At 40.7% G+C, this 25692-nt stretch overlaps 1 protein-coding gene across 2 annotated transcripts in view; it reads right to left on the reverse strand.

Annotated features, from left to right (window-relative positions):
• Positions 1-315: 315 nt before the first annotated feature.
• Positions 316-25692, reverse strand: part of LOC126237006 (zinc finger protein 395) — a 525392-nt gene continuing 500015 nt past the window's right edge. For both annotated transcript variants that reach the window (XM_049946732.1, XM_049946731.1), the window contains 4 exons: positions 7477-7577; positions 5267-5403; positions 3333-3430; positions 316-1836 (listed from right to left, as the gene is read on the reverse strand). In XM_049946732.1, coding sequence (XP_049802689.1) covers positions 1630-1836; positions 3333-3430; positions 5267-5403; positions 7477-7577 — 543 coding nt within the window. In that variant the 3' untranslated portion in view covers positions 316-1629. The remainder of the gene's footprint in view (positions 1837-3332; positions 3431-5266; positions 5404-7476; positions 7578-25692) is intronic.

The following is a 25692-nucleotide window of genomic DNA, read 5'->3' on the forward strand; positions in this document are numbered from 1 at the left end:
GTAACATCAGCAATTAGACAGTTATCACATATTACAATACAGGAGCATAGCCCTCTTCTTGGCAATTCCACTGAAATAAAGTATGAGGCACTGAGTGAAAAGTGACTAAAACATTTAAAATATAAGGTTTTTAAATAATGTATCCACAAGGATATCAATCATAACCATATGTAAATTAATATTTGGAAGTGTTTCTTGAAAAATGTACTACCTAAGCACAGTGATTTAAGATAATAGTTGATAACTGTATGCCATTTGACAAAAGAAACAGGTACTAATGAGTGTATGCTGAACATTTAGTAATAAGACACCCAGTAAACAACCACACTTTACTTTTAGGAGCATTGTGATACTAATACACATTAAGATAACATCAGAATATAACTGCAACTGAATTTAAGTGAACAGGATATTCATAATAACCCTAAGTATCCAGATACTGTGAACTGTTTTAATGGCTATAACATTTTAACACAAAGGATCAGTACATGTACAGGGTGAGTGAAAACTCATAGAACAATTTTGTCAGCACCACATCAGACACTTTATATTGCCACATCCCATCGTCCTTCCTTCCTTCCTTCCTTCCTCTCTCTCAGTCCTTAAAAACGAGTATGGACTGTATTTGTGGATCACACCTGGAAACTTAATTAATGCAGGAAATATATAAATAACTGAAGTTCAGCGTCATTATATTTGAGTTTTTTGGCAATAACATCATTAACAACTATATTTTTTAAAAATATCTGCATTTGCAGCACAACTGAAAAACAGCTCTTTGACAATATTAACATTTTTTTAAAAAAATCTGAAATAGTAGTGATTTTTCTTTGTTCCTATGATGTTTAAAAGAGTGCTAAATTTATAACATTGTCAAAGAGTATCTCTCTGTATTTTAGTACATCTCTTAAAAATGTATAAAATCATCTTTAATATCACTTTCAGTTCATACAATCACAGGCACGGAATTAAATGGGCAGTGACATCAGGTCATTCAGAGATATCTTAGTATCTCAAAAACATTTGAATCATTTATTTGTATTATAATGTCCCTCAAGTTCAAATATAATATATTACAGCCTGTTCACAGAACTGAGCATACAAATTAACAAATCTGTACACTTTGTTATAAAATAACAAATATTGTTTGAAAATGTAAGAATTCATTATAAATCCTTCAAAATCACTAACATGACATAACATAAATAACTTTTTTGCTCCATATGTATTCACATATCCAGACCATAGGTGTTCTGCCTTTGAAAATATTAAATCACACCCAAGATCTCAACTAGGCAATTCATTTTGATGAGAATGAATATGCAGAACACCAATTAAAAAAATGTTTTCTGTATTACAGTTACTGTAATTGAAACCCAAAGGCCTGGAAGATAGTTCACATCGTGAACACAGACCTCCTCTTACACATTTCTGCAGCCACTGTGAAAGCATCACAAGTGCGTTCTATAATCATCGAGGCAGTAATAAAAGACTCAATTATAAAATTTGTGCTTTGTCAAAACAGTAATTCATTGGCAAAAATGTACCATAAATCTGTTTTATTTTCACTTTAAAGTGCACTTTAATACTGAAGCTCAGCAGTTCTGAACCAGTTCACAGCTTTAAAATTTAGTCACCGAACCGTGTGCACGCTTTCTTCCACTTGCACTGCGTACACCACAGTTCTCGATGTTCCATCCCGTACACTTTTCGACACTTCTTTGTTTCTCCTCGCATTTTGCGTGTGGGGCTCCCTGATAATAATTTGCTTGTAGTTGATGTGGGAAAACTGGACTCCGAACGAGGGCTCAGTTTCAGGTGTTTCAGAGGTGAATTCTGAAAGTGAATAAAAACAGACATTTTAAAAACTAGGCAAAAAATAAGAAAGTAAGCTGCATATTTGGTTACTAGCATAAATGAGAGTTACTTATAATCTGAATGCTACCAATAAAATAAAAACCTGACATCACAAGAAATCTGAACACAGTTTTAAAACAGACCTTCTCGTGTTTATTTGCCTGTACAATTACTGAAAAATTGAAGACTAGTAAAAATGTTGGTAAAACCTGATTTGATCTCACATATCCTGTACCTGCTGTAGCTAGAAGACCTTTATGAAGCTATTATGTCATCTTAACCCAAGGAAAGGAAAGTTAGGTATTGCATTTTCAGCTTCAGATCACACAAATGGTGTTATAACCTGTGCTGGCTTCTTAGCAAATCATCATCAGTTTATCTGTTTCAAAATAAATAAAAAAAGGAGGGATAGTGGAGTATTAGCAAGCTAAATAACAAAATAAAAATAACTTCTATACATGACTATACACATTTGAATACATTACATGGTATTTTTTCAAAGTGCAACTGGACAGGCCCAGGGAGGAGCACACATTGTAAACATATCTGCATTCTGATTACTGGAACTGAAGGCTGCAGTTAATAGTCTTAAGTTGGCAACTCTTTAAATTGAAAGAATAAGATTAAAAATATACACAATATAACACTGATTGTGTGATTGCTTCTAGCAGATTTGAGAAGCGTGTATCTCTCGATTTTATACTTCGTATTTTTAATCTTATATTTGTGATACCAAATCAGAATCCAAATACGTTTACATTGCAAGCAGCTCACCTGGCCTGTTCAATTTTATTTTGACAAGTTATTATGTAGCATATCTGTGTGTGTGTGTGTGTGTGTGTGTGTGTGTGTGTGTGTACAGAAGCTAGTTTGATTCTGTAACTTAATTTCCTAGAATTTTATTAACTTCTTTTCATTTTAAACAGATCAGTTGATGACTTATGAAGATGCCAAAACTGTTTATGATGCCATTGGACTGTCCTGGGGAGGGAGGGGGGGGAGGAGGGGGAGGAGGAGGAGGAGGAGGAGGAGGAGACAAGACAGACACTGTGTGTGTACTATCAGTCTATAAGTAACATATTCCATTCATCTGTTTGTGTTTCAGGGTTGTTTTTCTGAGGTCAAGTTGGGAATTGTGTGTGGTATTCACCTAAATGGGTGCCTGAAACTGACTAAAATCTTACTCATACTGGTCAGTATGATAGAAAAAGCAGTCATTAATGTAGTGCATTAATTCAACCCAGGTGTAGTTCACACTACCTTACAAGAATGCGTTCTGTATCTTACACTGTATGAATATGTTTAATTTCATCTTGTCTTTTTCTCAGTTAATGTGAGAAAAATATTGATTTCTCACATATTAGCTTGCACGAATTTTAAAAATGTATTAACAGAAATTTTTTAGCACGTATTATGATGCTACGATCAACTATGAGACAATATGTAATATATACTTTTGTGATTTAATAAATTACCGGTGAGGATGATGCTGATGAAGAATAGTTGCCGGCAGGAATGTTGATGGGTCCTGCTTTGTGGTAACCATTCTTCAACTGTTTTTGGTACTCTGGGTCTGTAAGAGAGTTTCATCACTAAAGCAATGCAACAAATACAATACAATATTGTTTTTAATTTCTTGAATACTTTTGTTTTGTTGTTTCAGAAAAATCAGTAAAACAGCAAGAACTAAAAGTATACAAAATAGCACTTTTATTTGTAGTTACATGTAGTGCAATGTAAGTTTAGGTGCTGAACAAACTAATTTTCTCTATATCTCAACTATGTTTTCATTTGATGAAAATAACGCACCAAATAATTTTAAACCTAATGTTTAATTTGGTTTGTGGATTACTAAACCTTTTCCCCCAAAAATATCAGTTAAAATACGCAAGATATGTGCTGATGGCAAAAAGTTACATAATCAGCATTAAATAAAAAATACTAACAATAAAACTATCTTTACACTTTTCTGTCCATAACATACCTACAAATATTAAGTGTATTTCATTACTGTACATTTGTTACTGTAATTTATAAAATCTTAGTTTGATTTCTGTGACTCAATCTGATAAGGTGATCATCTGTTAACTGATATGAAAACAAGATTGTTCGTCACTTACGAGAGACATGTGAGGAGGGATTCATTAGTATTATAACATTTCAGTTCCCTATCACACCTTTCATTTGAAATGTCATAGTAATGCAACTTATAGGTTTAGAATCAACTACTAATATTTTCGAACTGATTCATTCACCCAGTCATTCTTTCATTCACGCTGTCACTGTTACAGGTAACTTCCATGTCACAAACAAGACGCATCATATGACTATAAATGAAATTATATTAATCTTTACTCTGTTTCTTCTCCCCCTGCCCCACTTGATAATTCTGCTCTATATGCAGCAGTGCCATTCTGGAGTAACTCGGCATGCATGTAAATTATTTTTCAGTTTCCATCATTGAAGATGATTTTCTTCAAAGTCCTACCCAGTATCTCAGTTGGGAGAGGAGGAGGAGGGTGGGAGTGAGACAACTTGGTTTCACATTGAATGATGAAATATTTTTGAAAATTCATGAGAAATGACTGCTGCAAGTCAGTACCAACTATGTGATTTGGTTTTTTCTAACTGATACAAAATTTATACGTTTGCCTTTACAGCAGGGTAGGATTGGAGTTCAGTTTGTAAAGATATGTTTTCCCCTCCTCCTCCTCCTCCTCCTCCTTTCTTGTATGCGAGGGTAGTAGCCCCTCCTGAGCATTTGCTGGATATGCCCTTGGTATTTCTGCCTTTGATCTGCAGCATTTCTGTCCCTCTCCTAACTACAAAACATAATAGTCTATCCTTACACCAAACCTGCTTGCAATACATTGACACATGAATAATTTTTGTGAATGCTACATGTGCAAGAGCTGTTCAATGCATAAATTCAACACATCCTATTCCACTCATGCCATTGCTATATACTAATCTATCAAAGACAGTCCATATTGTGAAAGAAGCCAAATCATGTAGTAAAATCTGCATAAATCTTTATGTAACCATCAACCAAACTGTGAGCAAGGGCAAGATTGAGCATCCAGTTGTAGAGTATGCTGTAAAGTATTATACCATCTACTCTGAATTACACTAGTGAAAACTGTCCCTCTGAAACATTCTTCTGTCCCATAATTCTCTTTATATTAATCTCTACTAGTCTCTGTCCTGCACCTTCATTTACCCTAACTACTGCCACTACTAGCTTCTTTCTTCTCCCCACCTCACTATGCCCCCCCCCCCCACACACACACATACTTGTTATGTGTTAATTAGTCATATGAAACAATATGCATATGCATTCTGCCTGGTCAGTAAATATCTGCTAGGTTAACATAATTGCTCTAGAGCAAAATACAATACAGCTTCATACCTTCATAGGGTGGACGCGCCATGTCACGGTGTGACAGTGTAGGTGGTGATGATGCATGTAGCCCAATCTCTACCTCTGTGTAGTAAAATTCTTCCTCATGATCCCAGTCTTTGCCATTCTCTGGTCCATTTTGTCGTCTGCCAAAGGTAGAAAAGATATTTAAAAGAAAATATATTTCAAAAGCTGCATTACTTAGAAGAGACTACTATCTACAATGAATAACCAATACCCCAGCAGCATCTGAGTAGTGCTGCTGCATGGAGTAGTAGACGGTACAGGCAAGGGAGGCACACGAGACAAGCTTAAGTCAGGAAATGAAGGTGTGCTGAACAAAGGTATTACTGTTTTTTAGTGTCCCTGTTAATACATATCTCTACATAGAATGTTGCACAAGACTAATTTGGGATTACTCTATCGAATGATCGCTTAAAATTCTGCTTTAATCTTCATTGTGTTTGTAGTAACTGAAACAAAACAATATTTTCAGTTGACAGTGAACTTTGCATGAAATGTGTAATGAGCAGTATTTTATTGGGCAGTTGTCTACACATTGCCAAAACAAAATTGAAAGTAAGTGCTGAAACACCAGCAGTAGTCCCTTTCAGATTATCCACTGGTCAAAGCAATAGTCATTTCATCACTACATTACATATGAGGTCTTAGCAACATCTTTATCAATATTTGAAAGTACTCTCCTGTAATTAATAGGAGAATACGTGGAGTAATGATTTTAGCAATGAATGAGATTAAAGCTATGTTCTAAAAATCATTCTTTTCCCATTTGTCAGCTTCAATCGACATGTTTTAGCTTCTCAACCATACTTCAGTTTCCATCAACTTTAATATTGAAAATATCAGTGCCATTTAATATACTCACTGGCTTAGACTTTATTGTGGTTTACAGAATACAGATAAAGGTTTAGTTGGGAATGTGAATAAAAACTTATGTTTTGTGATATTAGATTGTTTACTTTAATGGCTTAAATATATGTTTTGATCAACAAGAAATTTGAATCCATAATAAACTCACAAATAATAAAAATGTGTCATACATAGACTATAAAAAGATTATTATTATTATTATTATTGTTATTGTTATTATTATCATTTAACTACAGAGCTGTGCCATTATATGCAAGAGTACCGCAATGATTTTCTTGCTTAAGTTTTTGTAATATTTGTTCCAATTCCTTAACTTTTGATATCAGTCAATACAAATGTCCAGTTGGCCTAATACTATGTATGTACTTTTATGTTAAAACAGTGGACTTATCAAATGTGTTCCTCTGTATTTTATATAGTTCAACAGATTTGAAAACAGTATGAAAGTTGAAAATTTGAAAATTCCGTAACTGGTTCTAAATGAGCTCTGCGAAAAGTTACACAGACTTATGTCTTGTGGGCCTAATTTGTAGGCAAACATATGAACTCAAATGCTTATACCATATGACATATTGGATGGGACTGGAGAAAGATCATCAAACATTTGATACATTTTAATTGGTAAATGTGACAATATTTTAAATACCTATTAAAAATAAACAAATATATCATAACAAAATAATAAGCAACCAGTTGCATAAAAGAAATTTAATTTCTGTACTGGTTGTGGACACTTGGTGCCCTTCTTCAGAAGGTTATGCATATCACTTCTGTGAGTGTCAATAATAAAGTGCATACAGCACAATGCCGTGGTCCTAAAATACGAGCTCTTAGATGACTACATATAGTTCACAGTGTCTGTTTTGTGCAGACTCTGTGAACTACATGTAGCTCAGCACCATGTGCTAAGAGCAACCTACTTCAGATTAAAAATTTACATGTAAGCTCAGGTGCAGAACATTTCAGTTTCCAGACAGTCCCTGCAGATAGGAGAGATCATACAATTAGTTTCGTTTGGTCTTATGTTTTCATTAGCAAATCTACTTGAATTTTTGTGTACTCTATGAAATGTTGAGAAATTATGAATGTAGTTTGGTCTGAGCATGACATCACTTTGTTTTCATATGAGCTGTGACATTTTATAAATCTTCAGAGCACTAAAAAATGTCACAGTCTAGTAGTTCAATGTCTTCTCTTTACTATTTATAGGATGTAATAAGCATATCTAACTAGTGTGCGATTTGTAGTAAGCAACCGTATGATAGTTCAAATAACATGTCTGATGTATTCAGTTAACAAGAAGTCACATCTGGAACGGAACAACTTACCCAAGGTGTGCTTTTCGGACATGGGATTCAATGGCAGCACAGGTTGTGGTCATGGCCAGGCAGCCAGGCCAGGTGCAGTGGTACACTGTTGTCCGGATTGCCTGCAACAAAAATATCCTGTCAGTTCATAAATAGGGTTAAATTACCACAAGTAAATATGGTCCAAGCTGATTACTTTGGCACTCATTAAAAAATAAATAAAAATTCTACAACACATACTAGGCACCCAAAAGTACAAAGGTGATAGAATTTAATGATCATTATATTAAAAATGGATCACATTTGTATGTCTATAAATTTATGTTCCTAAATAGCAGCTACATGTGTGTGTGTGTGTGTGTGTGTGAGTGTGTGTGTGTGTGTGTGTGTGTGTGAGAGAGAGAGAAAGAGAGAGAGAGAGAGAGAGAGAGAGAGAGAGATCATTAAAGAGTTGTGCAAATTGGTCACACATTAATATACAGGGGACAAGTTGATACCAGGCATAAAGTACTTGCAAATCCCACTCCATGTAATCTTTTCGATAGTAGCTATGCCTCACAGACAGATGTGTGAGTAATATACACAGATGTTAGCATTTGAGAGAGGACATGTTGTTGGGCTCAAAGAAGTCAGCTGGAGTACTTGACGAATTTCTTGATGTTTGAATAGAAGCGACCCCACTATTTGATGATGTTGGCAGGAATGGATGAACCACTGTAGAATGTAGTGTCTAGAAGAAAGCGGTCAAACTAGAGACAACAGAACATGAAGACCAAGCAATCGTCAGAGAGGCACTCAGAGCCCCGGATTCATCATTATCATCAATCTGATGTGTGACAGGTGCTTCAGTAATCACAAGGATCGTTAATAGATGGCTGACAGGAAGGGGACGGAGCTGACAGTGCCCCTTGTGCCCATTACCACTGACCTCTGTACACCAACAAGTACATTTGGCCGGAAATCTCATCGACTGGAGTAGAATTGTTTTCAGTGATGTGTCCCGCTTTGAACTGAGTCCCGATGACCAATGAAGATGTGTCTGAAGACATCCTGAACACTGGAAGGATACTCTGACTGTTGTCTGTCATATGGCCAGACAACCAGGAGTGATGGCCTGGGGTGCTATTTCATTTCATAGTAGGACCCCTTTTGTTGTCATCTACAACACCCTTACAGCACACAGGTATGTCAACGATATTCAACACTCCATATCGTTGCCCTCTGTGGCAAGCCATGGGATTACATTTCAGCCAGATAATGCCTGCCTGCACACAGCGAGAGTTTCTACTGATTGCCTTCGTGCTTGCCAAATTCTATGGTGGCCAGCGTGGCTCCTGGATATCTCCCCAATTGAGAGAGTTTGGAGCATTATGATCACGTTCATCCAAACAGTTTGGGTTTTGATGATCTAAAGCACCAATTGGACGGTATTTGGCATGATATCCCTCAGGAGAACATCCAACCACTATCAATCACTGCCAAGCCAAACAACTGCTTGCATAAGGGCCATACGTGGACCAATAAGTTGTTGAGTTGCTCAATTTGTGAAACCCTTTCTATTGAATAAAGCATTTAATTTTTCTGAAACTGTCATTTGTTAGTCTGTACATATACATCACATCTACCGATTTCTGTCCTACTCAGATAATTCCTGCATTCTTCAGAGAGTATTTCTCAACACAGCCTAGGTCAACATCAATCTCAAGTAGCTTCACCATCAATTTTAGCTTCGCTATCAATTTAACAATTTATGTACCAGTAGGTTCTGAATTTGAGGATGAAAAGCTCAGGTGCATAATTCCAGTTAATCTTGCATAAACTTATTAAAGCTGTTTCTAAATGTTTTATGATGTTCAAGATACTTCCCGACGATGGACTGTAAACTGTCAATACAAGGACTCTTCATATTTAGTATTTCCATGTGATGTTCTGATACGCACAATACCTTTACTGAAATTTCATCTACCTCTCATTTTCCTGAATGGACATGAGAAATTCATCTTTTTTTTATTTACAAGGCTTTTGATGGAAATCTTTGAATGTATTTTAATATCCTGGGCTTTGTCCAAGCTGCAGTACTTCGTTATACCAGTTGCTGTATCAACTGTAATTACATTTATTCTGCACCTCTGTCTTTCGAATGGATTTACTCTGAAAAAAGGGCCTACTAAACACATTGAAAACCACTGGGTTATGATGGATACTGCATCCTTCAGATGCAAACCATTCCATGTGAGGGGCAGTGCTGAATCACACCTATGTGTGTCACAGACGCCAACCATCTCGGCAGTTATTTTTCAACTTCTTCAACCAGTTACGTTAAGGTTGTAGTGTGACACCTAGACAATGTAACAGAAGGAAACAAGTGAAGACGGAAGAGGGGGAAATTAGTTTTATTGCTGCTTTTGCAACTGATCCTCACGTTAGCCCCCACACAACCGCCCGAGGAAGTGGCACGAGTCAGACAAATGTCCTACGAATAGGTTCTATCCCTATCACATCTCTCTCTGTCAAGAACTGCATAGAAAAGATTATGAGAATCGTGTTAACTTCTGTACATGGGCATTAACACAGTATACTCCAGATGTAACATATGTCTTGTTTGGTTATGAACCCACATTTACCAATCACAGTCAGGTAAACTGCCAAAACAATTACTACTGATCTGTTGACAATCCTCATTGTTTTAGTCATGAAGAACGTCTATGAAGAGAAAGTGAACCATCAACTCATGCTTGTTTTTCATAGTGAGAACACCGAATGCGCCCAAGTATCACAGCCTCCTAACAGACCATCTTCCACGGATGTTGGAAAATGTTTCTCTGCAGACTAGGAGGCCCTCTAGTACCAACATAATGGCTGTAAGCCCATAGTGCACGAAGCATTACAGCATGTCTCCACGAATTGTTTCCAGATCGTTGAATTGGACGCAGAAGTCCTGTACCTTTAAATCCTAACTGCTTCATTAAAGTGCATTAAAATGTCTCCAGCATTAGGAGACGAAACAATAGACATAAACACATGCTTTAGATTATGGCCTTGTTCCCACATAACAAAATCGCTGAGGATGTGTTGTTTGTGTTTTCCACGTCGCCAGGTCGGATTTCTTCAATTAAGGCAGTGTCGTGCGCCACAGGGAGGAAGGGAAGAGACACATATCATATAGATGTAATTTCTCTTTCCGGCCACAAGCCTCATGCAGTGGGAATCGCTGTTCCATAGTCGGCTCCCACAACGGCAGCCGTTCCACCGCACTATCCACAGGGCAATGTGGCAGCATAGCATTGAGTGTGGCTGCTGGCTCTCTTCGTGCAGCCCAGTCCAGACTGACCTGTTGCCAACGGTTCACACCGACTCGTCAACTTTTATCTACTCAATACACTAGGCAACTTGACCAAAACTGCAGCTACCGCCAGCGAGAGAACTCCACAGCTAGCAGAAGCCCTGCGACTTTCTCTTGGCCACTCGCCACAACACGTCGGTAAATCATTTTGTAGGAATGTGGCAATTACTGTTGTTATTATAAAATTTTAAGAAAGTTAAATTATTGTCTTAAGTACTCTGAAGGAAGGGCGACGAAGAAGTGTTAAAATAAAAAAAGGCGTGTAATAAGGAGTGTCAGTTGCCAATAATTTTATTCAGAAGATATTTTAACTAACTATAACTTTTAAACTCGATACGAAAGACACTCGGATAAGTGCACTCTGCCTATTCTACATTTTGCCATTGTACAATTTTGTTTGAGATGAATGTTTGTATTTCTTTGATTTCTGTTACCATTTTCGGTACAGAACCAGAGCCTGAAGGGTAAGTTACGGAATTTGGGTACGAGTATTAGTGGACCTTTCCTCCTCCTACTACTCATCATCATCATCATCATCATCATCATCATCATGTCCCTCCTCTCTTCGCCCAGCACCGTCCACTGGCTGTGACGAGGAAAACCACCAAATCTGGGAACACCTCGGAGGAGAGTTGGGGGTCGAAATCCTTTCCTTGTGAGAGTTGTGGATGGGGCTTGCGCTGGCTACCTGTTCGCCAACACAAAGCGGCTGCGTCACGTGTAGCAGCTGAGAGTCGCTTGCAGCCTGTTGCAGGCTGCGCAGCCCGGGACGCATCGATCGCGCCCTCAGGCCGCTTCATATGGGGGGAGGGGGGTCACGGCCGCACGCGGCGGCATCGCCAACTGGGTCACATCGCTACCTGCGGAGCTGCCGCGTTGTATTCCGCAATTCCCTTGAAGCACGCTTAACACCGGCTCCAGGTGGCCTCTACCTGTAGGCACTCACTTCTTGGGTCCGCGGAAGTGTGTGATAGAGCAATTTTATCAACAGGATCACTCGACAGCCGTGAGATAAACTTCTCGAAACAAGTTTTGTACTACTCATACTACTTGTGTAGCTTACGCTTCTCTCTCTTTTTTTCTTTTTTTAATCGCGAACCTTTTTCTCGATACTCTTGACAATAGAAAGTCACAACGTAACGTACAGCCACCTGTGTATCGGAGGCAAAATTAAACCTTTAGTCTCAGTTTAGTTTAGTTATTGACTGCGCTGTTTTTCCAGTCGTGAATAGGGGAACACACACAGCCTCGCTAAGGGCTGTCCAGTTTGCTATCATGTCTCGAAAGGTCGTTTCAAGTATAGACGGCGCTCTTGCCACTTTACGACGAGAGGGGTTGTCAGCTTGGGAAGTTAACCGCCGAATTGGCGTACACCACAGCGACGTCACTCGTTCATTCAACCGCTATCGTGAGACAAAAAAGCATTGTAGCTCGGTTCCGTCGTGGTCGCCCGCTGTCAACAACGCCAGCTCACCTCGATCTCTGCACCTATTGCCGACATCAGTACAGGATGGAAACAATGCCGTCAGCACAGAATGTTCGTATGCACGTTACAAGTTACTTTTCCTTTCAGAGCACAGAATGTTTGTATGCACGTTACAAGTTACTTTTCCTTCCAGTGTAGTCATATCATCTGCTGAAGTTCAGGATATTATTTCCATACGCAATGCAGAACATGTACTACGCTGTACGACTGGAAAAAGTTAGAACTGAACACTGTTACTGGTGCTGTTCGTGCAGAACAGCTACCTGCGGTTGTAAACAGCGCAAAAGTAGACTCGTCGGACCACATTACATATTCCCACTAATTGGTAATTCAAGTTTTGTTTTATTTTATTTCTTTACCAATAAAGCCTTGTCTTTATATACACTTGCTAGTAGTGGCTTAATCACGGATTTTTGCTTTCTGTAGGTCCAGTCTCAATGACACCAATGAACTTCATATTCATTTTATATTTATTTTAGGGAATGGAGTCTGTTGCATGGAAAAGGTTTTGCTATGAAAGGTAACAATACTATTTACTGTCCTCCTGTATTTGTCAGCAAGTTTTTCTTCCAGTATTGTGGATAGCAGACGTAGCATTCCCACGAACCTGTATGTTGTCGTGACACAGCGTATACGGGCAGGCGAAATTGTATTATTGTTACGCAGGCTGTAGAGCTAGATGAACACAACAACGCGCCTGACAGCCAACTTGAAACACTTCCAGAGATTAGAACGAGAGATAAAAACACAATACGGCCTCGTGGTGTTACAAGCTCTGGGAACGAGGTGTTTATATGGTGTGCACGGTCCAAACTAACCGCTGCGGCCGTGTTAGGCAAGGTGGCTCCGCTAATGTGGAGTGGCAGCAGAAACCGATAGCGACGCCAATAAGCGCGGAGATGCGCCGCGAGCCGGCCCGGCCACGTGCCCGGCTCGGCGATGTAAACAAGGCGCGCGCGGGGTCAACGACCGCCGCCGCTGCCGGCAGTGGCTGCGCGCTGCCTAGCCCGCCGCTCGGCTCGCCTCCTTTGTCTGCGGACGGCACAGCCCAGGCCGGTCGATACCTTGTCTGCGCAGCGCTGCGCCGTGATGCCGTTGTTGTTGTTGTTGTTGTTGTTGTTGCTGCTGCTGTTGCTGCCATGCCAAGGTTAACCGCGACGCTCGCAGTCCCTTTCCGTTAGTAAACATTCCACGGTTGCTTTCGCAAGCCAGGAAGCCGCTAGGCAGTTCCTGTGACACTTGGATTCAATTGGTTCAATTGGCTCTGAGCACTATGGGACTTAACATCTTAGGTCATTAGTCCCCTAGAACTTAGAACTACTTAAACCTAACTAACCTAAGGACATCACACACATCCATGCCCGAGGCAGGATTCGAACCTGCGACCGTAGCAGTCCCGCGGTTTCGGACTGCAACGCCTAGAACCACATGACCCACCGCGGCCGGCGTGTGACACTTGGACGCTGCTCTGACAGGTCTGACTGACAGCGAAAGCAGGGGCGCCGGGCGACCGCCGCCATATACCTTCACGAAGAAAAGACATTTAAAAATGTCTAACACCAAAGGTGCTGTTTATTTTTGAGCAATGGCCATTTTCAGAAGCCACATATTTGTACACTACTGGCCATTATAATCGCTACACCACGAAGATGACGTGCTACAGACGCGAAATTTAACAGATAGGAAAGATAGGAAGATGATGCTGTGATATGCAAATTATTAGCTTTTCAGAGCATTCACACAACGTTTGCGCCGGTGGCGACACCTACAACATGCTGACACGAGGAAAGCTTCCAACCGATTTCTCATACACAAACAGCAGTTGACCGCCGTTGCCTGGTGAAACGTTGTTGTGATGCCTCGTGAAAGGAAGACAAATGCGTACCATCACGTTTCCGACTTTGATAAAGGTCGGATTGTAGCCTATCGCGATTGCGGTTTATCGTATCGCGACACTGCTGCTCGCGTTGGTCGAGATCCGATGACTGTTAGCAGAATATGGAATCGGTGGGTTCAGGAGGGTAATACGGAACGCCGTGCTGGATACCAACGGCCTCGTATCACTAGCAGTCGAGATGACAGGCATGTTATCCGCATGGCTGTAACGGATCGTGCAGCCACGTCTCGATCCCTGAGTCAGCAGATGGGGTCCATGAACAGTTTGACGATGTTTGCAGCAGCATGGACTATCAGCTCGGAGACCCTGGCTGCGGTTACCCTTGACGCTGCATCACAGACAGGAGCGCCTGCGATGGTGTACTCAACGACGAACCTGGGTGCACGAATGGCAAAACGTCATTTTTTTCGGGTTATGTTTACAGCAACATGATGTTCGCATCCGTGTTTGGCGACATCGCGGTGAACGCACATTGGAAGCGTGTATTCGTCATTGCCATACTGGCGTTATCACCCAGTGTGATGGTATGGGGTGCCATTGGTTACACGTCTCGGTCACGTCTTGTTCACATTGACGGCACTTTGAACAGTGGACGTTACATTTCAGATGTGTTACGACCCGTGGCTCTACCCTTCATTCGATCCCTGCGAAACCCTACATTTCAGCAGGATAATGCACGACCGCATGTTGCAGGTCCTGTACGGGCTTTTCTGGATACAGAAAATGTTCGACTGCTGCCCTGTCCGGCACATTCTCCACATCTCTCACCAACTGAAAACGTCTGGTCAATGGTGGCCGAGCAACTGGTTCGTCACTACTCTTGATGAACTGTGGTATCGTGTTGAAGCTGCATGGGTAGCTGTACCTGTACACTCTATCCAAGCTCCGTTTGACTCAATGCCCAGGCGTATCAAGGCCGTCATTACGGCCAGAGGTGGTTGTTCTGGGTACTGATTTCTCAGGATCTATGCACCCAAATTGCGTGAAAATGTAATCACATGTCAGTTCTAGTATAATATATTTGTCCAATGAATACCCGTTTATCATCTGCATTTCTTCTTGGTGTAGCAGTTTTAATGGTCAGTAGTGTATTTAGGATATGTTTGGTGTGGAGAGTTGGTTGATTGATTTTTGGGGGAAGGACCAAACAACTAAGTCATCGGTCCCAGATGTGGACAGTTCTATTTACGTCATCACACTTAAATGTATCTCATATTTTCAGTAACCTGTATGATGTGATCCACGTCACAACGATATTTTATATACAAAGGACAATTTGTTCTTATTTGATTACACTGTGTAACGCTGATTTATTTATCTTTGGTGTTATTGTAACTTCTTCCTCCACCTTTTTCATATGGATCATTTCATGGTGGATAATGAAGTTATTGGATACACTGAAGTCCACACCAAACATATTCTAAATACAATCACGTAGCTTCTGAAAATGGCCGATGCCCGAATATAGTCAGCCAGTATATAAACAGCAGCTTTGGTGTTTCACATTTAAAAATGTCTTTGTTTCAACATATGATAGCTTCAAGATACGACGTACTGAAAACGTTTATCCGTGTCTCCTGTCAGCGGTCCGTCTCCGGTAGGCCACTGCTTTTAAGGAGCTGAATACGTTCTCTGCAACAGAACATGTTGAGCTCATTTCTAGTTTTTTCGTTACTGAGAAAACGTCTACATTCTTACTGAACGACCTGTACCTTCAGGTAATATCTCCACACTGCTATCCCAGATTATAGCTCGCTAAGTCGGTCGGTTACTGCTAATCTACGTGCGGAGTTTGATTCCAAAGGATCCCAGTATTTTTGTGACACTAGACGTTAACTTCCACCCATGACAGGTTCAGTGTCGCACGACGCCCGTACAACTGATGAAATGCCAGGCCCCTTTTCAATACAATTCGTTTTCCTATTTTTTTATGTAATGTTTTACTTCCTCATGGTATGTGAAGGCAACGTCCCATAAAAGATGCAGGGCATCTTGATTTTTGAAACACTGTAGGAGAAACAGTGAGCATTTCTCAAGACGCTAACACTACTCATCATCACTGTTTACGAATCGCTAAGTCCTCCATCATGAAACTGAAGTAAAACTTTCGGACCAGTGCGTACTTAGGCGTTGTACACAATCAAACTGGCCAGATGACTATGGAATTCTTACTCTCGCCCTCCTTTTGTCAACCTTCGAATTTTCGGGAAGTAGACCTGATATATTTGCCCACCATTGCAGGCACTGATTCTAACAAACAGACACGATTTTTTTAAATCGAAGCTCACTTTAAAAAGTAAAATGTAAACTTACAAAGTTTGTAACGCCGGATAAGACAAATTTCTCAACGCATTATATAACTTCCTTACAACACCGTTTGGTGCGAGGGTATATCATCACTAAACGATTTTAGTCGAGCTTTGTCAACAATGTACATCAATTTTTGTCTACATCTACAGCTATACTCTACAAACCGATGTAAAGGGCGTGGCAGAGGATGCTTGCCATTGTACAAGTTTTTCGGCCTCTGCCCGGTTCCGATCACATGTGGAATTGTGAAGTTGAGTTTCGCCAGCATCTCTGAGACATTCTTCCGTGCGTCGAACAAACCTGTCGATTACATTGTGGCGCAAGTTCATAACATGTAATGCACAAAAAAACTATAGTAGAGTGAAACACGTGTTTAAAGCTCCTGTACGAATTTGTAATACGTAAAATTTGGTTTAATAAAATAAAATTACGCAAAAAGTATTCACCAAACGTTCGGAATCACCATTTCATATCAGTGGCCTATTTTTTCCACTACTTTAAGAATATTATAACGGTAGTGTGGCAAGGGATCGTTAGTACGTGCTACAATAATAACCGCCTCTGCTTCCACTAAGACAAAACTACATTTTTGCTTAAAATGTCAAGTGGAATCACGGCTTCGATTCCGTGTTAAACGGTAAGACACTTTTCAGCTTCCTGGATCAGCCTGATGGTAGCTTTGAGGAAGGCACCGACATGCAAAGCAGACACTCCTATGTTCGATTACTAACATGTTTTAGATGCCCGAATTTCTTTTGTAAATCACAGTTTTCATTCTGAAATACCAGTAGTCAGTGAAATTGGCTTTATTTCTTAACAGATCAGCTGACACAATGCTTGTACTACTGCCTATGCAAATGACACATTTTCTACTTCAAACACTTATGCATCGCCTAGCCTAGAGTAACACTTATTTTATTCTGATGGAAAAAGCGCTTTACGAACTTCTTGTGTTACAAACTTAGCGCCAACGTTAAAGTACATTCCATCACACACTGTTAATTTTCACTTTCGCTATTTAATTATAGGCCCAAATGAGGTCAGCACTTTTGTACTGATCAAATCTTTTAAGTGCGTATCATTACGTACTCAATTAGAAAATAATAATTGCCATTTTTGGGTGGGAATTCAGTTCCAAATTCGACATTAGATTTAGGTACCGTCACTAAGTTTGTGCTTAAAGGAAAGTTTAAGACCTATTTAATTGCAACATATACAAGAACATAAAATAAATATTCAGTTTAAATACTGAGAAGATAAATCCGAGAGAAACACAGTTTTAAGAAACCGAGAAGTTCATGTTCCTTTCTTCCTTTTAGGAAGATTGTGCGTAATGATACTTCTGCATTGTCACTTTCCACCATCCACTTGTGACGCAAATAAAGAGGGGCACTTTGAAAGCAAAAATCATTACATGAACGTCGGCCGAAGAACCCGAGACAGAAGCCAATAGGCAGTTTGTCAAAAACACCAGACTTAAGAAGCTAAGCTATAATATCGAAAATATTAAACTTCTACATTTTCAGGCTGTAACTTCTTATAACTTTTCCGTATCTCCTCTCCTCACAAATTCACACTGAAGATGAATGGAAAATTATGATCTTTGGCTTAATTTTGATCTACGAAGTTTTTGATGCACACATTTGCAAGCTGCTATCGCTTCTTCAGTAGTTTCGAAATCTTAACTTTTGAACTGTTGCAGTTCCAAGAATTATTTTATACCAAGATATTTCATTTATAATTAGAGACAAATATTTAGGGAGCAAATGCTTTCTGACATTACTTATAACACCATCCTTTGGAAACAATGTAGCCCCAGCCATCCTGATGATAGAAGCAGTTCTGGTCACCGAAATTAGGTCGTCAGAGGCACGAAAGTCTTCTGATCACTGGAGTATGCGCATTTTTCCTGTGTTAATTATCGAAACCTCTCCTCTGTGATTCATGGATGGAGACGTTTGACAGGGTGTACTGAAAACTGCGCCCATTGAAATTTGCGTCCAGAAAATGTCGAGGAAGGGTCCACTAATCACCTTGCCTGACAGGTAGAAGAGCTGAGGGACGCTATGTGGAGGTTCCCGAGCTCGCATTTCCAATCCATACTATACAGAATGCCACCAACTGAGAAGCTCACTGTTGAGTGCAACGAGGGCTTTCTACAAGCCATCGTAGCGGTATATCAGATGCTGTTTCAGGTCCTAGTCATTTGATTAAAACTTCAGAAACGAAACTTCCCACGATTACACAAAAATCAGTTGACAATTGTCATGAGATTCCTCAAGACAGTTCCTTACACAAATTTAACGACAAATAAGATTTTTTTCCGAAACTGTTCCAACTTTATTTTGGCGCTAAGATTTTTCTTAACTTTGTGTCTTATGTAAGAGAATTATTTTTCCAGAAGTAAAATTAATTAAGAATTATCCTGGGCCCACTGTGAGCCAAGCAAGACTGTCTAATTTAGCAATTACTCAATGAAAAAAGTCTAGCTAAAGATATCAGTATTGATAAGGAAATTTCAAAATTTGCAGTCTAGAAAGAAGGAAGAAATTCTAAGCTACGTAGTAGTCATCTGTCACTAAGGAGATCTTCAGTTACTTATTCAGCTTCCTTAATAATAAGTTAAGCTGAGTATGTTTTTCAATTCGTTTTACTTATACGTTTTCATCTATAAAAAACTGTTTGCGAAGTAGCTAATTTTTTTTTCATTGGGGGGGGGTGGGGGTGGGGGGTGTTGAACGCGGTGACAAAAGTCTGCACCCGCTACCAGACTATCTAGCTACGCCAGTACTTAAACGTGAATCTGAACCAGAGTAAAATATTGGATGCGTAGGTAACCAAGTAGGGAATTCGTTGTACAGTTCTGTAGAAGTTCGAAACTGAGCGCAGCAGATATCGCCAAGACATTCAATATTATTTAAATAGCTCATGAGTCTTATCTTTACGTTACAGAATTATGCATGGTATCTTAGAAGCTTTATAAAGTGAATGACAAGCTCACTCACAGAAACAAAGCTCATATTCCACTGATCTGTTTAATTTTAGTTCGGTATATCATCACACCAACATACTGCAAACAGATTTTCCGTTTGGTGTTCTATGTTGCGACGAGTATTGTTATCGTTAGAGAGTTAGCTTTCACTCGTATTTGTGGTTATAGGAGGAGGAGGAGAAAGCAACCACGGCGTCCTAAAGGAACCATTCCAGCATTTGCCTGGAATGACCTGAGAAACCACGGGAAACCAAATTCGGTATGACCGGCTATAGAACTGATCCCATGTTTTTAAAAACAGATTTCCACCACACTTTAGCCAGGCTTTGGACTGGCTACATAGCAAAAGTAAATTATTGTTATGTAGGCGTGTTTAAAATCAGCTTGTAAGCATCATTGGTATTCCTTTTTTAATTTTTTATTTGTAAGATCTTATTTACATTTTGTGCAATTTTCTAGCTATATACGTCTTCTGATAAATTTAGTCAATTTTTTGTAGGTACACTCGTACTTTTTTGTTATTCTTTCCAACCTTTCATCCTGTTTCATGTAGACTGTGTTTTTTTCGTTTTTTTTTTCGTTTATCTTCCGTGCTCAGCACTGCCCTCATAAACGCGCAAGCTTAATTTCCTACTTCTCTTTTCATACACGTAATTATGTCATTTATTTTGGATTTGGTTTAGCAAGTAGGCTACGTTATTAATTTTGTAGTCTACGTTATTAATTTTGTAGGGCCAGCCTCCTATAGCGTTGGTTGTTCGACGGCGCCTTTCGTAGCAACTCCAAAGGTTGAAAGGATTTTCAAACTCAAAGTCTGGGAATATCCGGTGCCTGTGAATGTATCTCAGGCCAGCCGTCACATATCTTCAGGCAGTGGTCCCGCTTCTTCATTTTCTTTGTATTTGTGAGTAATTACTAGATCTTGCACTTTTCTCCAGAGAGAATTTTTCATGTAGAAATAACATCCATGCACTTCGGCTATCGGTAGTACATCTTCCATCGCAGAAATCGCTGCTGATTCGAAATCTACGGTCATGTTTGCGGGTTTCCATTCTGGAACATTTACCACCAAATTTCGGAAAAGACGGATGTACGTCTATTTTCTTTTGTTTGGCAATAATGCAAAGGCAACTGGATAGATGATTGTCTCATTATTTGTACTCCCAAAGTCTGTGTGAATTATATATATTTTGCAATAACAACTGTTTGCTACAGCACTTGAACATACCATCCATAAAAATGTCTTGTTTACTTCTCAGAATCTCTCCCCCTGCTCTTCCGCAAAAAAACTATTATCCTTTTTCCTAATGTGTCGTCGCCCAACAGAAAAATGCTGCCAGCATTCATAGCTAATAACTCTGCCTTGAGGTTAGTTTCTTCTCTTGTCTGCGGATCTCTCTCATTTCCCCGTGATTTTTCCCGCTGATAGTATAAAGTTCTCTTGATTGCTTGCTGCTCTGGCATTTCAGTGGCAAAATAAATCCTTCGATTATGTAGGCAACCAAGTTCCTCTGAAGATATTTTTGAAATGGAAGTCTCCTCCCCTCGTGCCCTTGTCTTTGCCTGGTTCAAAGTCCTTACTTCTTTTGTGGCGGCGTTCGTAGCGACAAACAATTCGCTGTAGAAACGGCTTACGAAGTCACCGCCACACTTTTAATAGCGGGCCGACCGGTCCGCTGGAACAGTGAACAGAAAGATGAAAACCCAAACACTCTGATTAAATAAAAGTCGGTACTTATCTTTATTAACGAAGATACAGGAACACAGTAGTGAACTCCGTGTCTACAGAAATCTGTCTAGTTCGAGTCGGAGCGGCTAGGTCAGCGTCGGCTGACGACAAACAACAACTCTGCTGCGATGAACACACAACTGACTAGCAAGTACACAATTCGGTGGCGAGTATACAACTGAGCGGCGAGTACAGAACTGTCCTAGCGCTCGCGACTCCAGCGCTTAAGAAACCAGAAGCCAGCGGAGGCGCGCGCAGACTTGCGGCGATTTCCTGTCTCGCTGGCGCTGCTTATGCGGACGGCGTCCGGACTTTGATGCTGCCAACCTTTTGGCAGCGGGCTCGGGTGGCATTACTGGCTAGGATATAACAACTTCCAACAGCGTCATCCGGAGCTCCACATTGACGCGCGAGTAAGAAAAGCACCATCGAATCCTTGGTTTTAAGCATTTGTCGGCAGTGGTTTGTTTTCTGTCTTGAAAAGCGCCACGTCTCAGTCCCATCTTCTTTCGTTCCCATATCTATGTAAGAATAACGGTCGTTGAAATTTCCACAAGGGAACTATTGTAGCGGAATACACAAGCCCCAGTATGTCAACTCTACAACTACAGCGGTACTAAGGTGTTTGTTCAAGAAGTCGGCTACAGTGACGGAGAAGGAATATCGGGGCGAAGTTCGGCTGTGTCTGGGGAGCATGAAGTTTAGTTACGACAGTGCCAGCGCAGTTAAGCCGAGCAGGTATTGGGCACAGATTTCTGGTTTGGCGCCCATTTCACTGGGCGGCGCAGTTTTCATGGATTCGATTGACTCTTGGCGGTGATCTGTCCGAAGATATGTCAACACCGGGTTTAAAATTGTTCTGTCTCTTACTCACCGTTATCGGCATCCATAAACATGATCCTCACTTTATGCGCACACATTTACGTACCCTAAACTCAAGTAAACAAAAGCCACACTTCGAGAAGAAACAGCACCCATCTGCACGTACAACAGAAAATATTCCCGTTTATGTGGCTGAGCCTATCCCTCGGCGTACACCAGCTAATAATGTCATAGGACTGTAATATTCTGCACTGTGATTTACGTCGAAGAAAGTCTAGCTATGCTACCATATTCATCATGCAAATAATTACAGAAAATAACACCACGAAAGCTACGCGAATATTAACAGTAACAATGATGTTTCATACGATAAGCATTTACTAGTTGCATATCCGAAGAGTATACGAAGTTTGCGGAAAACTGTTAATAAATATCGCACAAAAGAACATCGTTGCAAATATTCCGATTAACTGTACAAAATGGAGAGGGTCAGTTATCCTGCGCATTAATACGTCGCATCAGTTATCACTTTCACAAACTTCTCTTTTGGCGGCGTACACTTGCCATATTTTTTCAAGCGTGGAAGCAGCACGAAATTCCATCGCTACAAGTGAGTACAGCAACGAAACTGCTGTTTTGGGCATTTGGGAACGGCGTCTAAAAATAAACGACTAGCAAGGCCGGAACACAAAGCGACAGGAGCTATTTCCAGCCGCGGAAGACGCCCGCTGCAGGTACACGACCCAGCGGCTAAGCGGACGACCACAAGTGCAAAGATCGGTCGCCTCCATATATTTTCTGGAACTTAACGCAACTTTTAGTTTGGATAGTTGTTTGTGTATGTAGTGCATTCAATGTTGCGCCATTGTTTGGATTCCAAGTTAAATAGTAGGTCCCTCATACTGACTGGTAGAGCTTGAAGAGTCACAAGAAGGCTATGGGCATATCAATTAAAACAGAACAGTGCCAATTAGAGCTGTACGGCGTACAAGCGTACAGGTTTGCTGGCTACTTGTTTTATTTTATCTTACAATGATAATATTTAGGCCGACAATTAAGAGTGAAGAAAATATAATATTTAAACGAAACACACTCGTGCTGGGTTAATATTTGTATTTTGGTGTATGAGATCGTAGCGTTTTCCATAAGTCTAATACACACAACAGATGCACATAACAGAGACATTGATCATCAATAATGTATTCTCCTTCACATTATACAACAGTGTCAACGCAAGGGTAACTTTTCGAGTCCGCGACTGTACGAATCGTGGTTTTGTGGCGCGGAGCCCTTCGAGCCATCTTCGGAGCGCATTTTCATCCGAAACGGAAGTTGCTTTAAAGCTATCCGATAGAGAGACGAAAATATGAAAATCAAAGGGCGCAAGATCAGGTGCATACAGTGGCACGAAATGATTCCCAACCCAACCCTCGAGTATTGTATTTTCTCATTCTAGCAGAATGCGGCGGGCGTTTTCGTGGAGTAGGATCACTTCACGCAGTCTTCCTAATCGTTGTTCTTGGATTGCGTCTCAGTTGTTGACAATACACGTCAGCAGTGACGGTTACACCTCCGGGAAACTTTCCTGTTCCACTAGATGCATAACGTTATCTTTTGCGGAAGCGCTCGAATCTTTGAATTGGGAGTTTCTGCTTTATATGGGCTCAACCATTCGTTTCTTTTCCTTAGGTTAGCATAAAGACACCACTGCTCGTCACCAGTAACGATACAGAACAGGAATGCACGGTGCTGTTCACGAGCCAATTGATGACGCAAAGATGCACATATGGCCATCCGGTGGTTTTTGTGGTTTTGACTTCGAGCATGTGGTACCCATACATCCGATTTTGGACCTCACCTACTGTATGCAAATATCGCACAGTGGTAGAATGATCACAGTCCATCACGTTTGTCAGTTCTCGAGTACACTCACATGGACCATAGTGGATTAATTCGTCCAAATGATCTTCATCAAACCCCGAAGGTCCTCCTGAGCGTGGAGAGTCACTAATGTCAAAACGACTCTCCTTAAAACGAGTAAACCCTTTTCTTGTCGTGCTCTATTCAGGATCATTATCCCCATACACGGCGCAAATGTTTCTGGGTACCTCTGCTGCTGTCACCCCTCTACTGCACACAAACAGAAGAATATGTCCGAAATGTCCCAATTTCTCCACATGGAACTCCATTTTCTAGCGTCTACAGCACTAATTTCCAAATGACTATCTAAAACTCAAACAGCAACAGTCAACTACAAATAAAAAGTGACAATCGATAAATAAACCCATAGGAACCGGAATATCAACATGCAAAACAAAAACGCTACGAACTTATGCACCAAATTAATACTTCTGGTCGACTCCGAACTGACCTAGCGGAACAGAAACTAGCGCGTGTGCTTCCCCCTCCGCCCTCCCCCCGCCCTAAAAACACACACACACACACACACACACACACACACTTGTTGTCATACGCCTGTTTCTGCCGATAAGAAAGTACCCTACAAGACCCTCTTGCGTACCGTGCTGGGGTACTTTTTCAATATTTAGGAAAGTCTGTAGAGATATTTCACAAGGGAAATATGGGGCAACGTTTTTCCCCTGCTCTGTTGCTTTATTACTTCTCCCTGTCTGCGAAATCTTTCTGAGGGACACAATGTTAGTAGGAATTAAAGTAACAGTAACGCTGGGACATAAACTGCGTAGGAATTGTCTGCAACAAAGCATTATAGAGGGAAAAGTGGAAGGAATGAGAGGAAGAGACCGAACATACAAACAGGTGAAGGAAGATGCTCAAAACAGGACACAATGGAGAATCTCCAGCTGAAACTGTCATAAGACAGACACACTAAGGAGGGGGGGGGGGGGGGGGAGGAAGCTGTCGGTTGTTTTGAACGTTGTAGATCTGTTTACTAGCCGTGGTCCTATTGGAGGTGGTACGTTGTTGTTGTTGTTGTTGATGATGATGATGATATGTGGTTTGTGGGGCGCTCAACTGCGTGGTCATCAGCTCTGCACAAATTCCCAATCTTTTCACTGTCCAGTCTCGCCATGTTCCCGAATGATGATAAAATAATTAAGACAACACAAATACCCAGTCCACCCAGTTTTTCACATATATACATACATGTCAGAAGTGAAAGAAGCAATAAGTGACGCGAAAAGAAATCCAAGGACCGATTGAGGATTACACAAGACCTTCAAGTATGTTGTCCGAGACTTGGCCAATCAAGTTGTGTAAGGAACATAGAACTGCAAAGTTCCTAAAATCAAAGCGGACAGCTGTGCTCTGTACCTCGTCATGAAGCCGCCTCTGCCGTGGTGTGTGTTCAAATGGTTCAAATGGCTCTGAGCACTATGGGACTTAACTTCTGAGGTCATCAGTCCCCTAGACTTAGAACTACTTAAACCTAACTAACCTAAGGACATCACACACAATCATGCCCGAGGCAGGATTCGAACCTGCGACCGTAGCGGTAGCGCGGTTCCAGACTGTAGCGCCTAGAGCCGTTCGGCCACCCCGGCCGGCCGTGGTGTGTGTACTACACAGTTAAGGCCAAATCATGTTAAATTGACATTCAGCTTGAAATAAAAATTTTAAATGTGTTCTCGTATATTTCACTTTGTGAACATGCAGTTCAGTTTCGCAGACACGAAGA

The sequence above is a fragment of the Schistocerca nitens genome, chromosome 2 (assembly GCF_023898315.1).
Source record: "Schistocerca nitens isolate TAMUIC-IGC-003100 chromosome 2, iqSchNite1.1, whole genome shotgun sequence".
Taxonomy (NCBI): Eukaryota; Metazoa; Arthropoda; class Insecta; order Orthoptera; family Acrididae; genus Schistocerca; species Schistocerca nitens.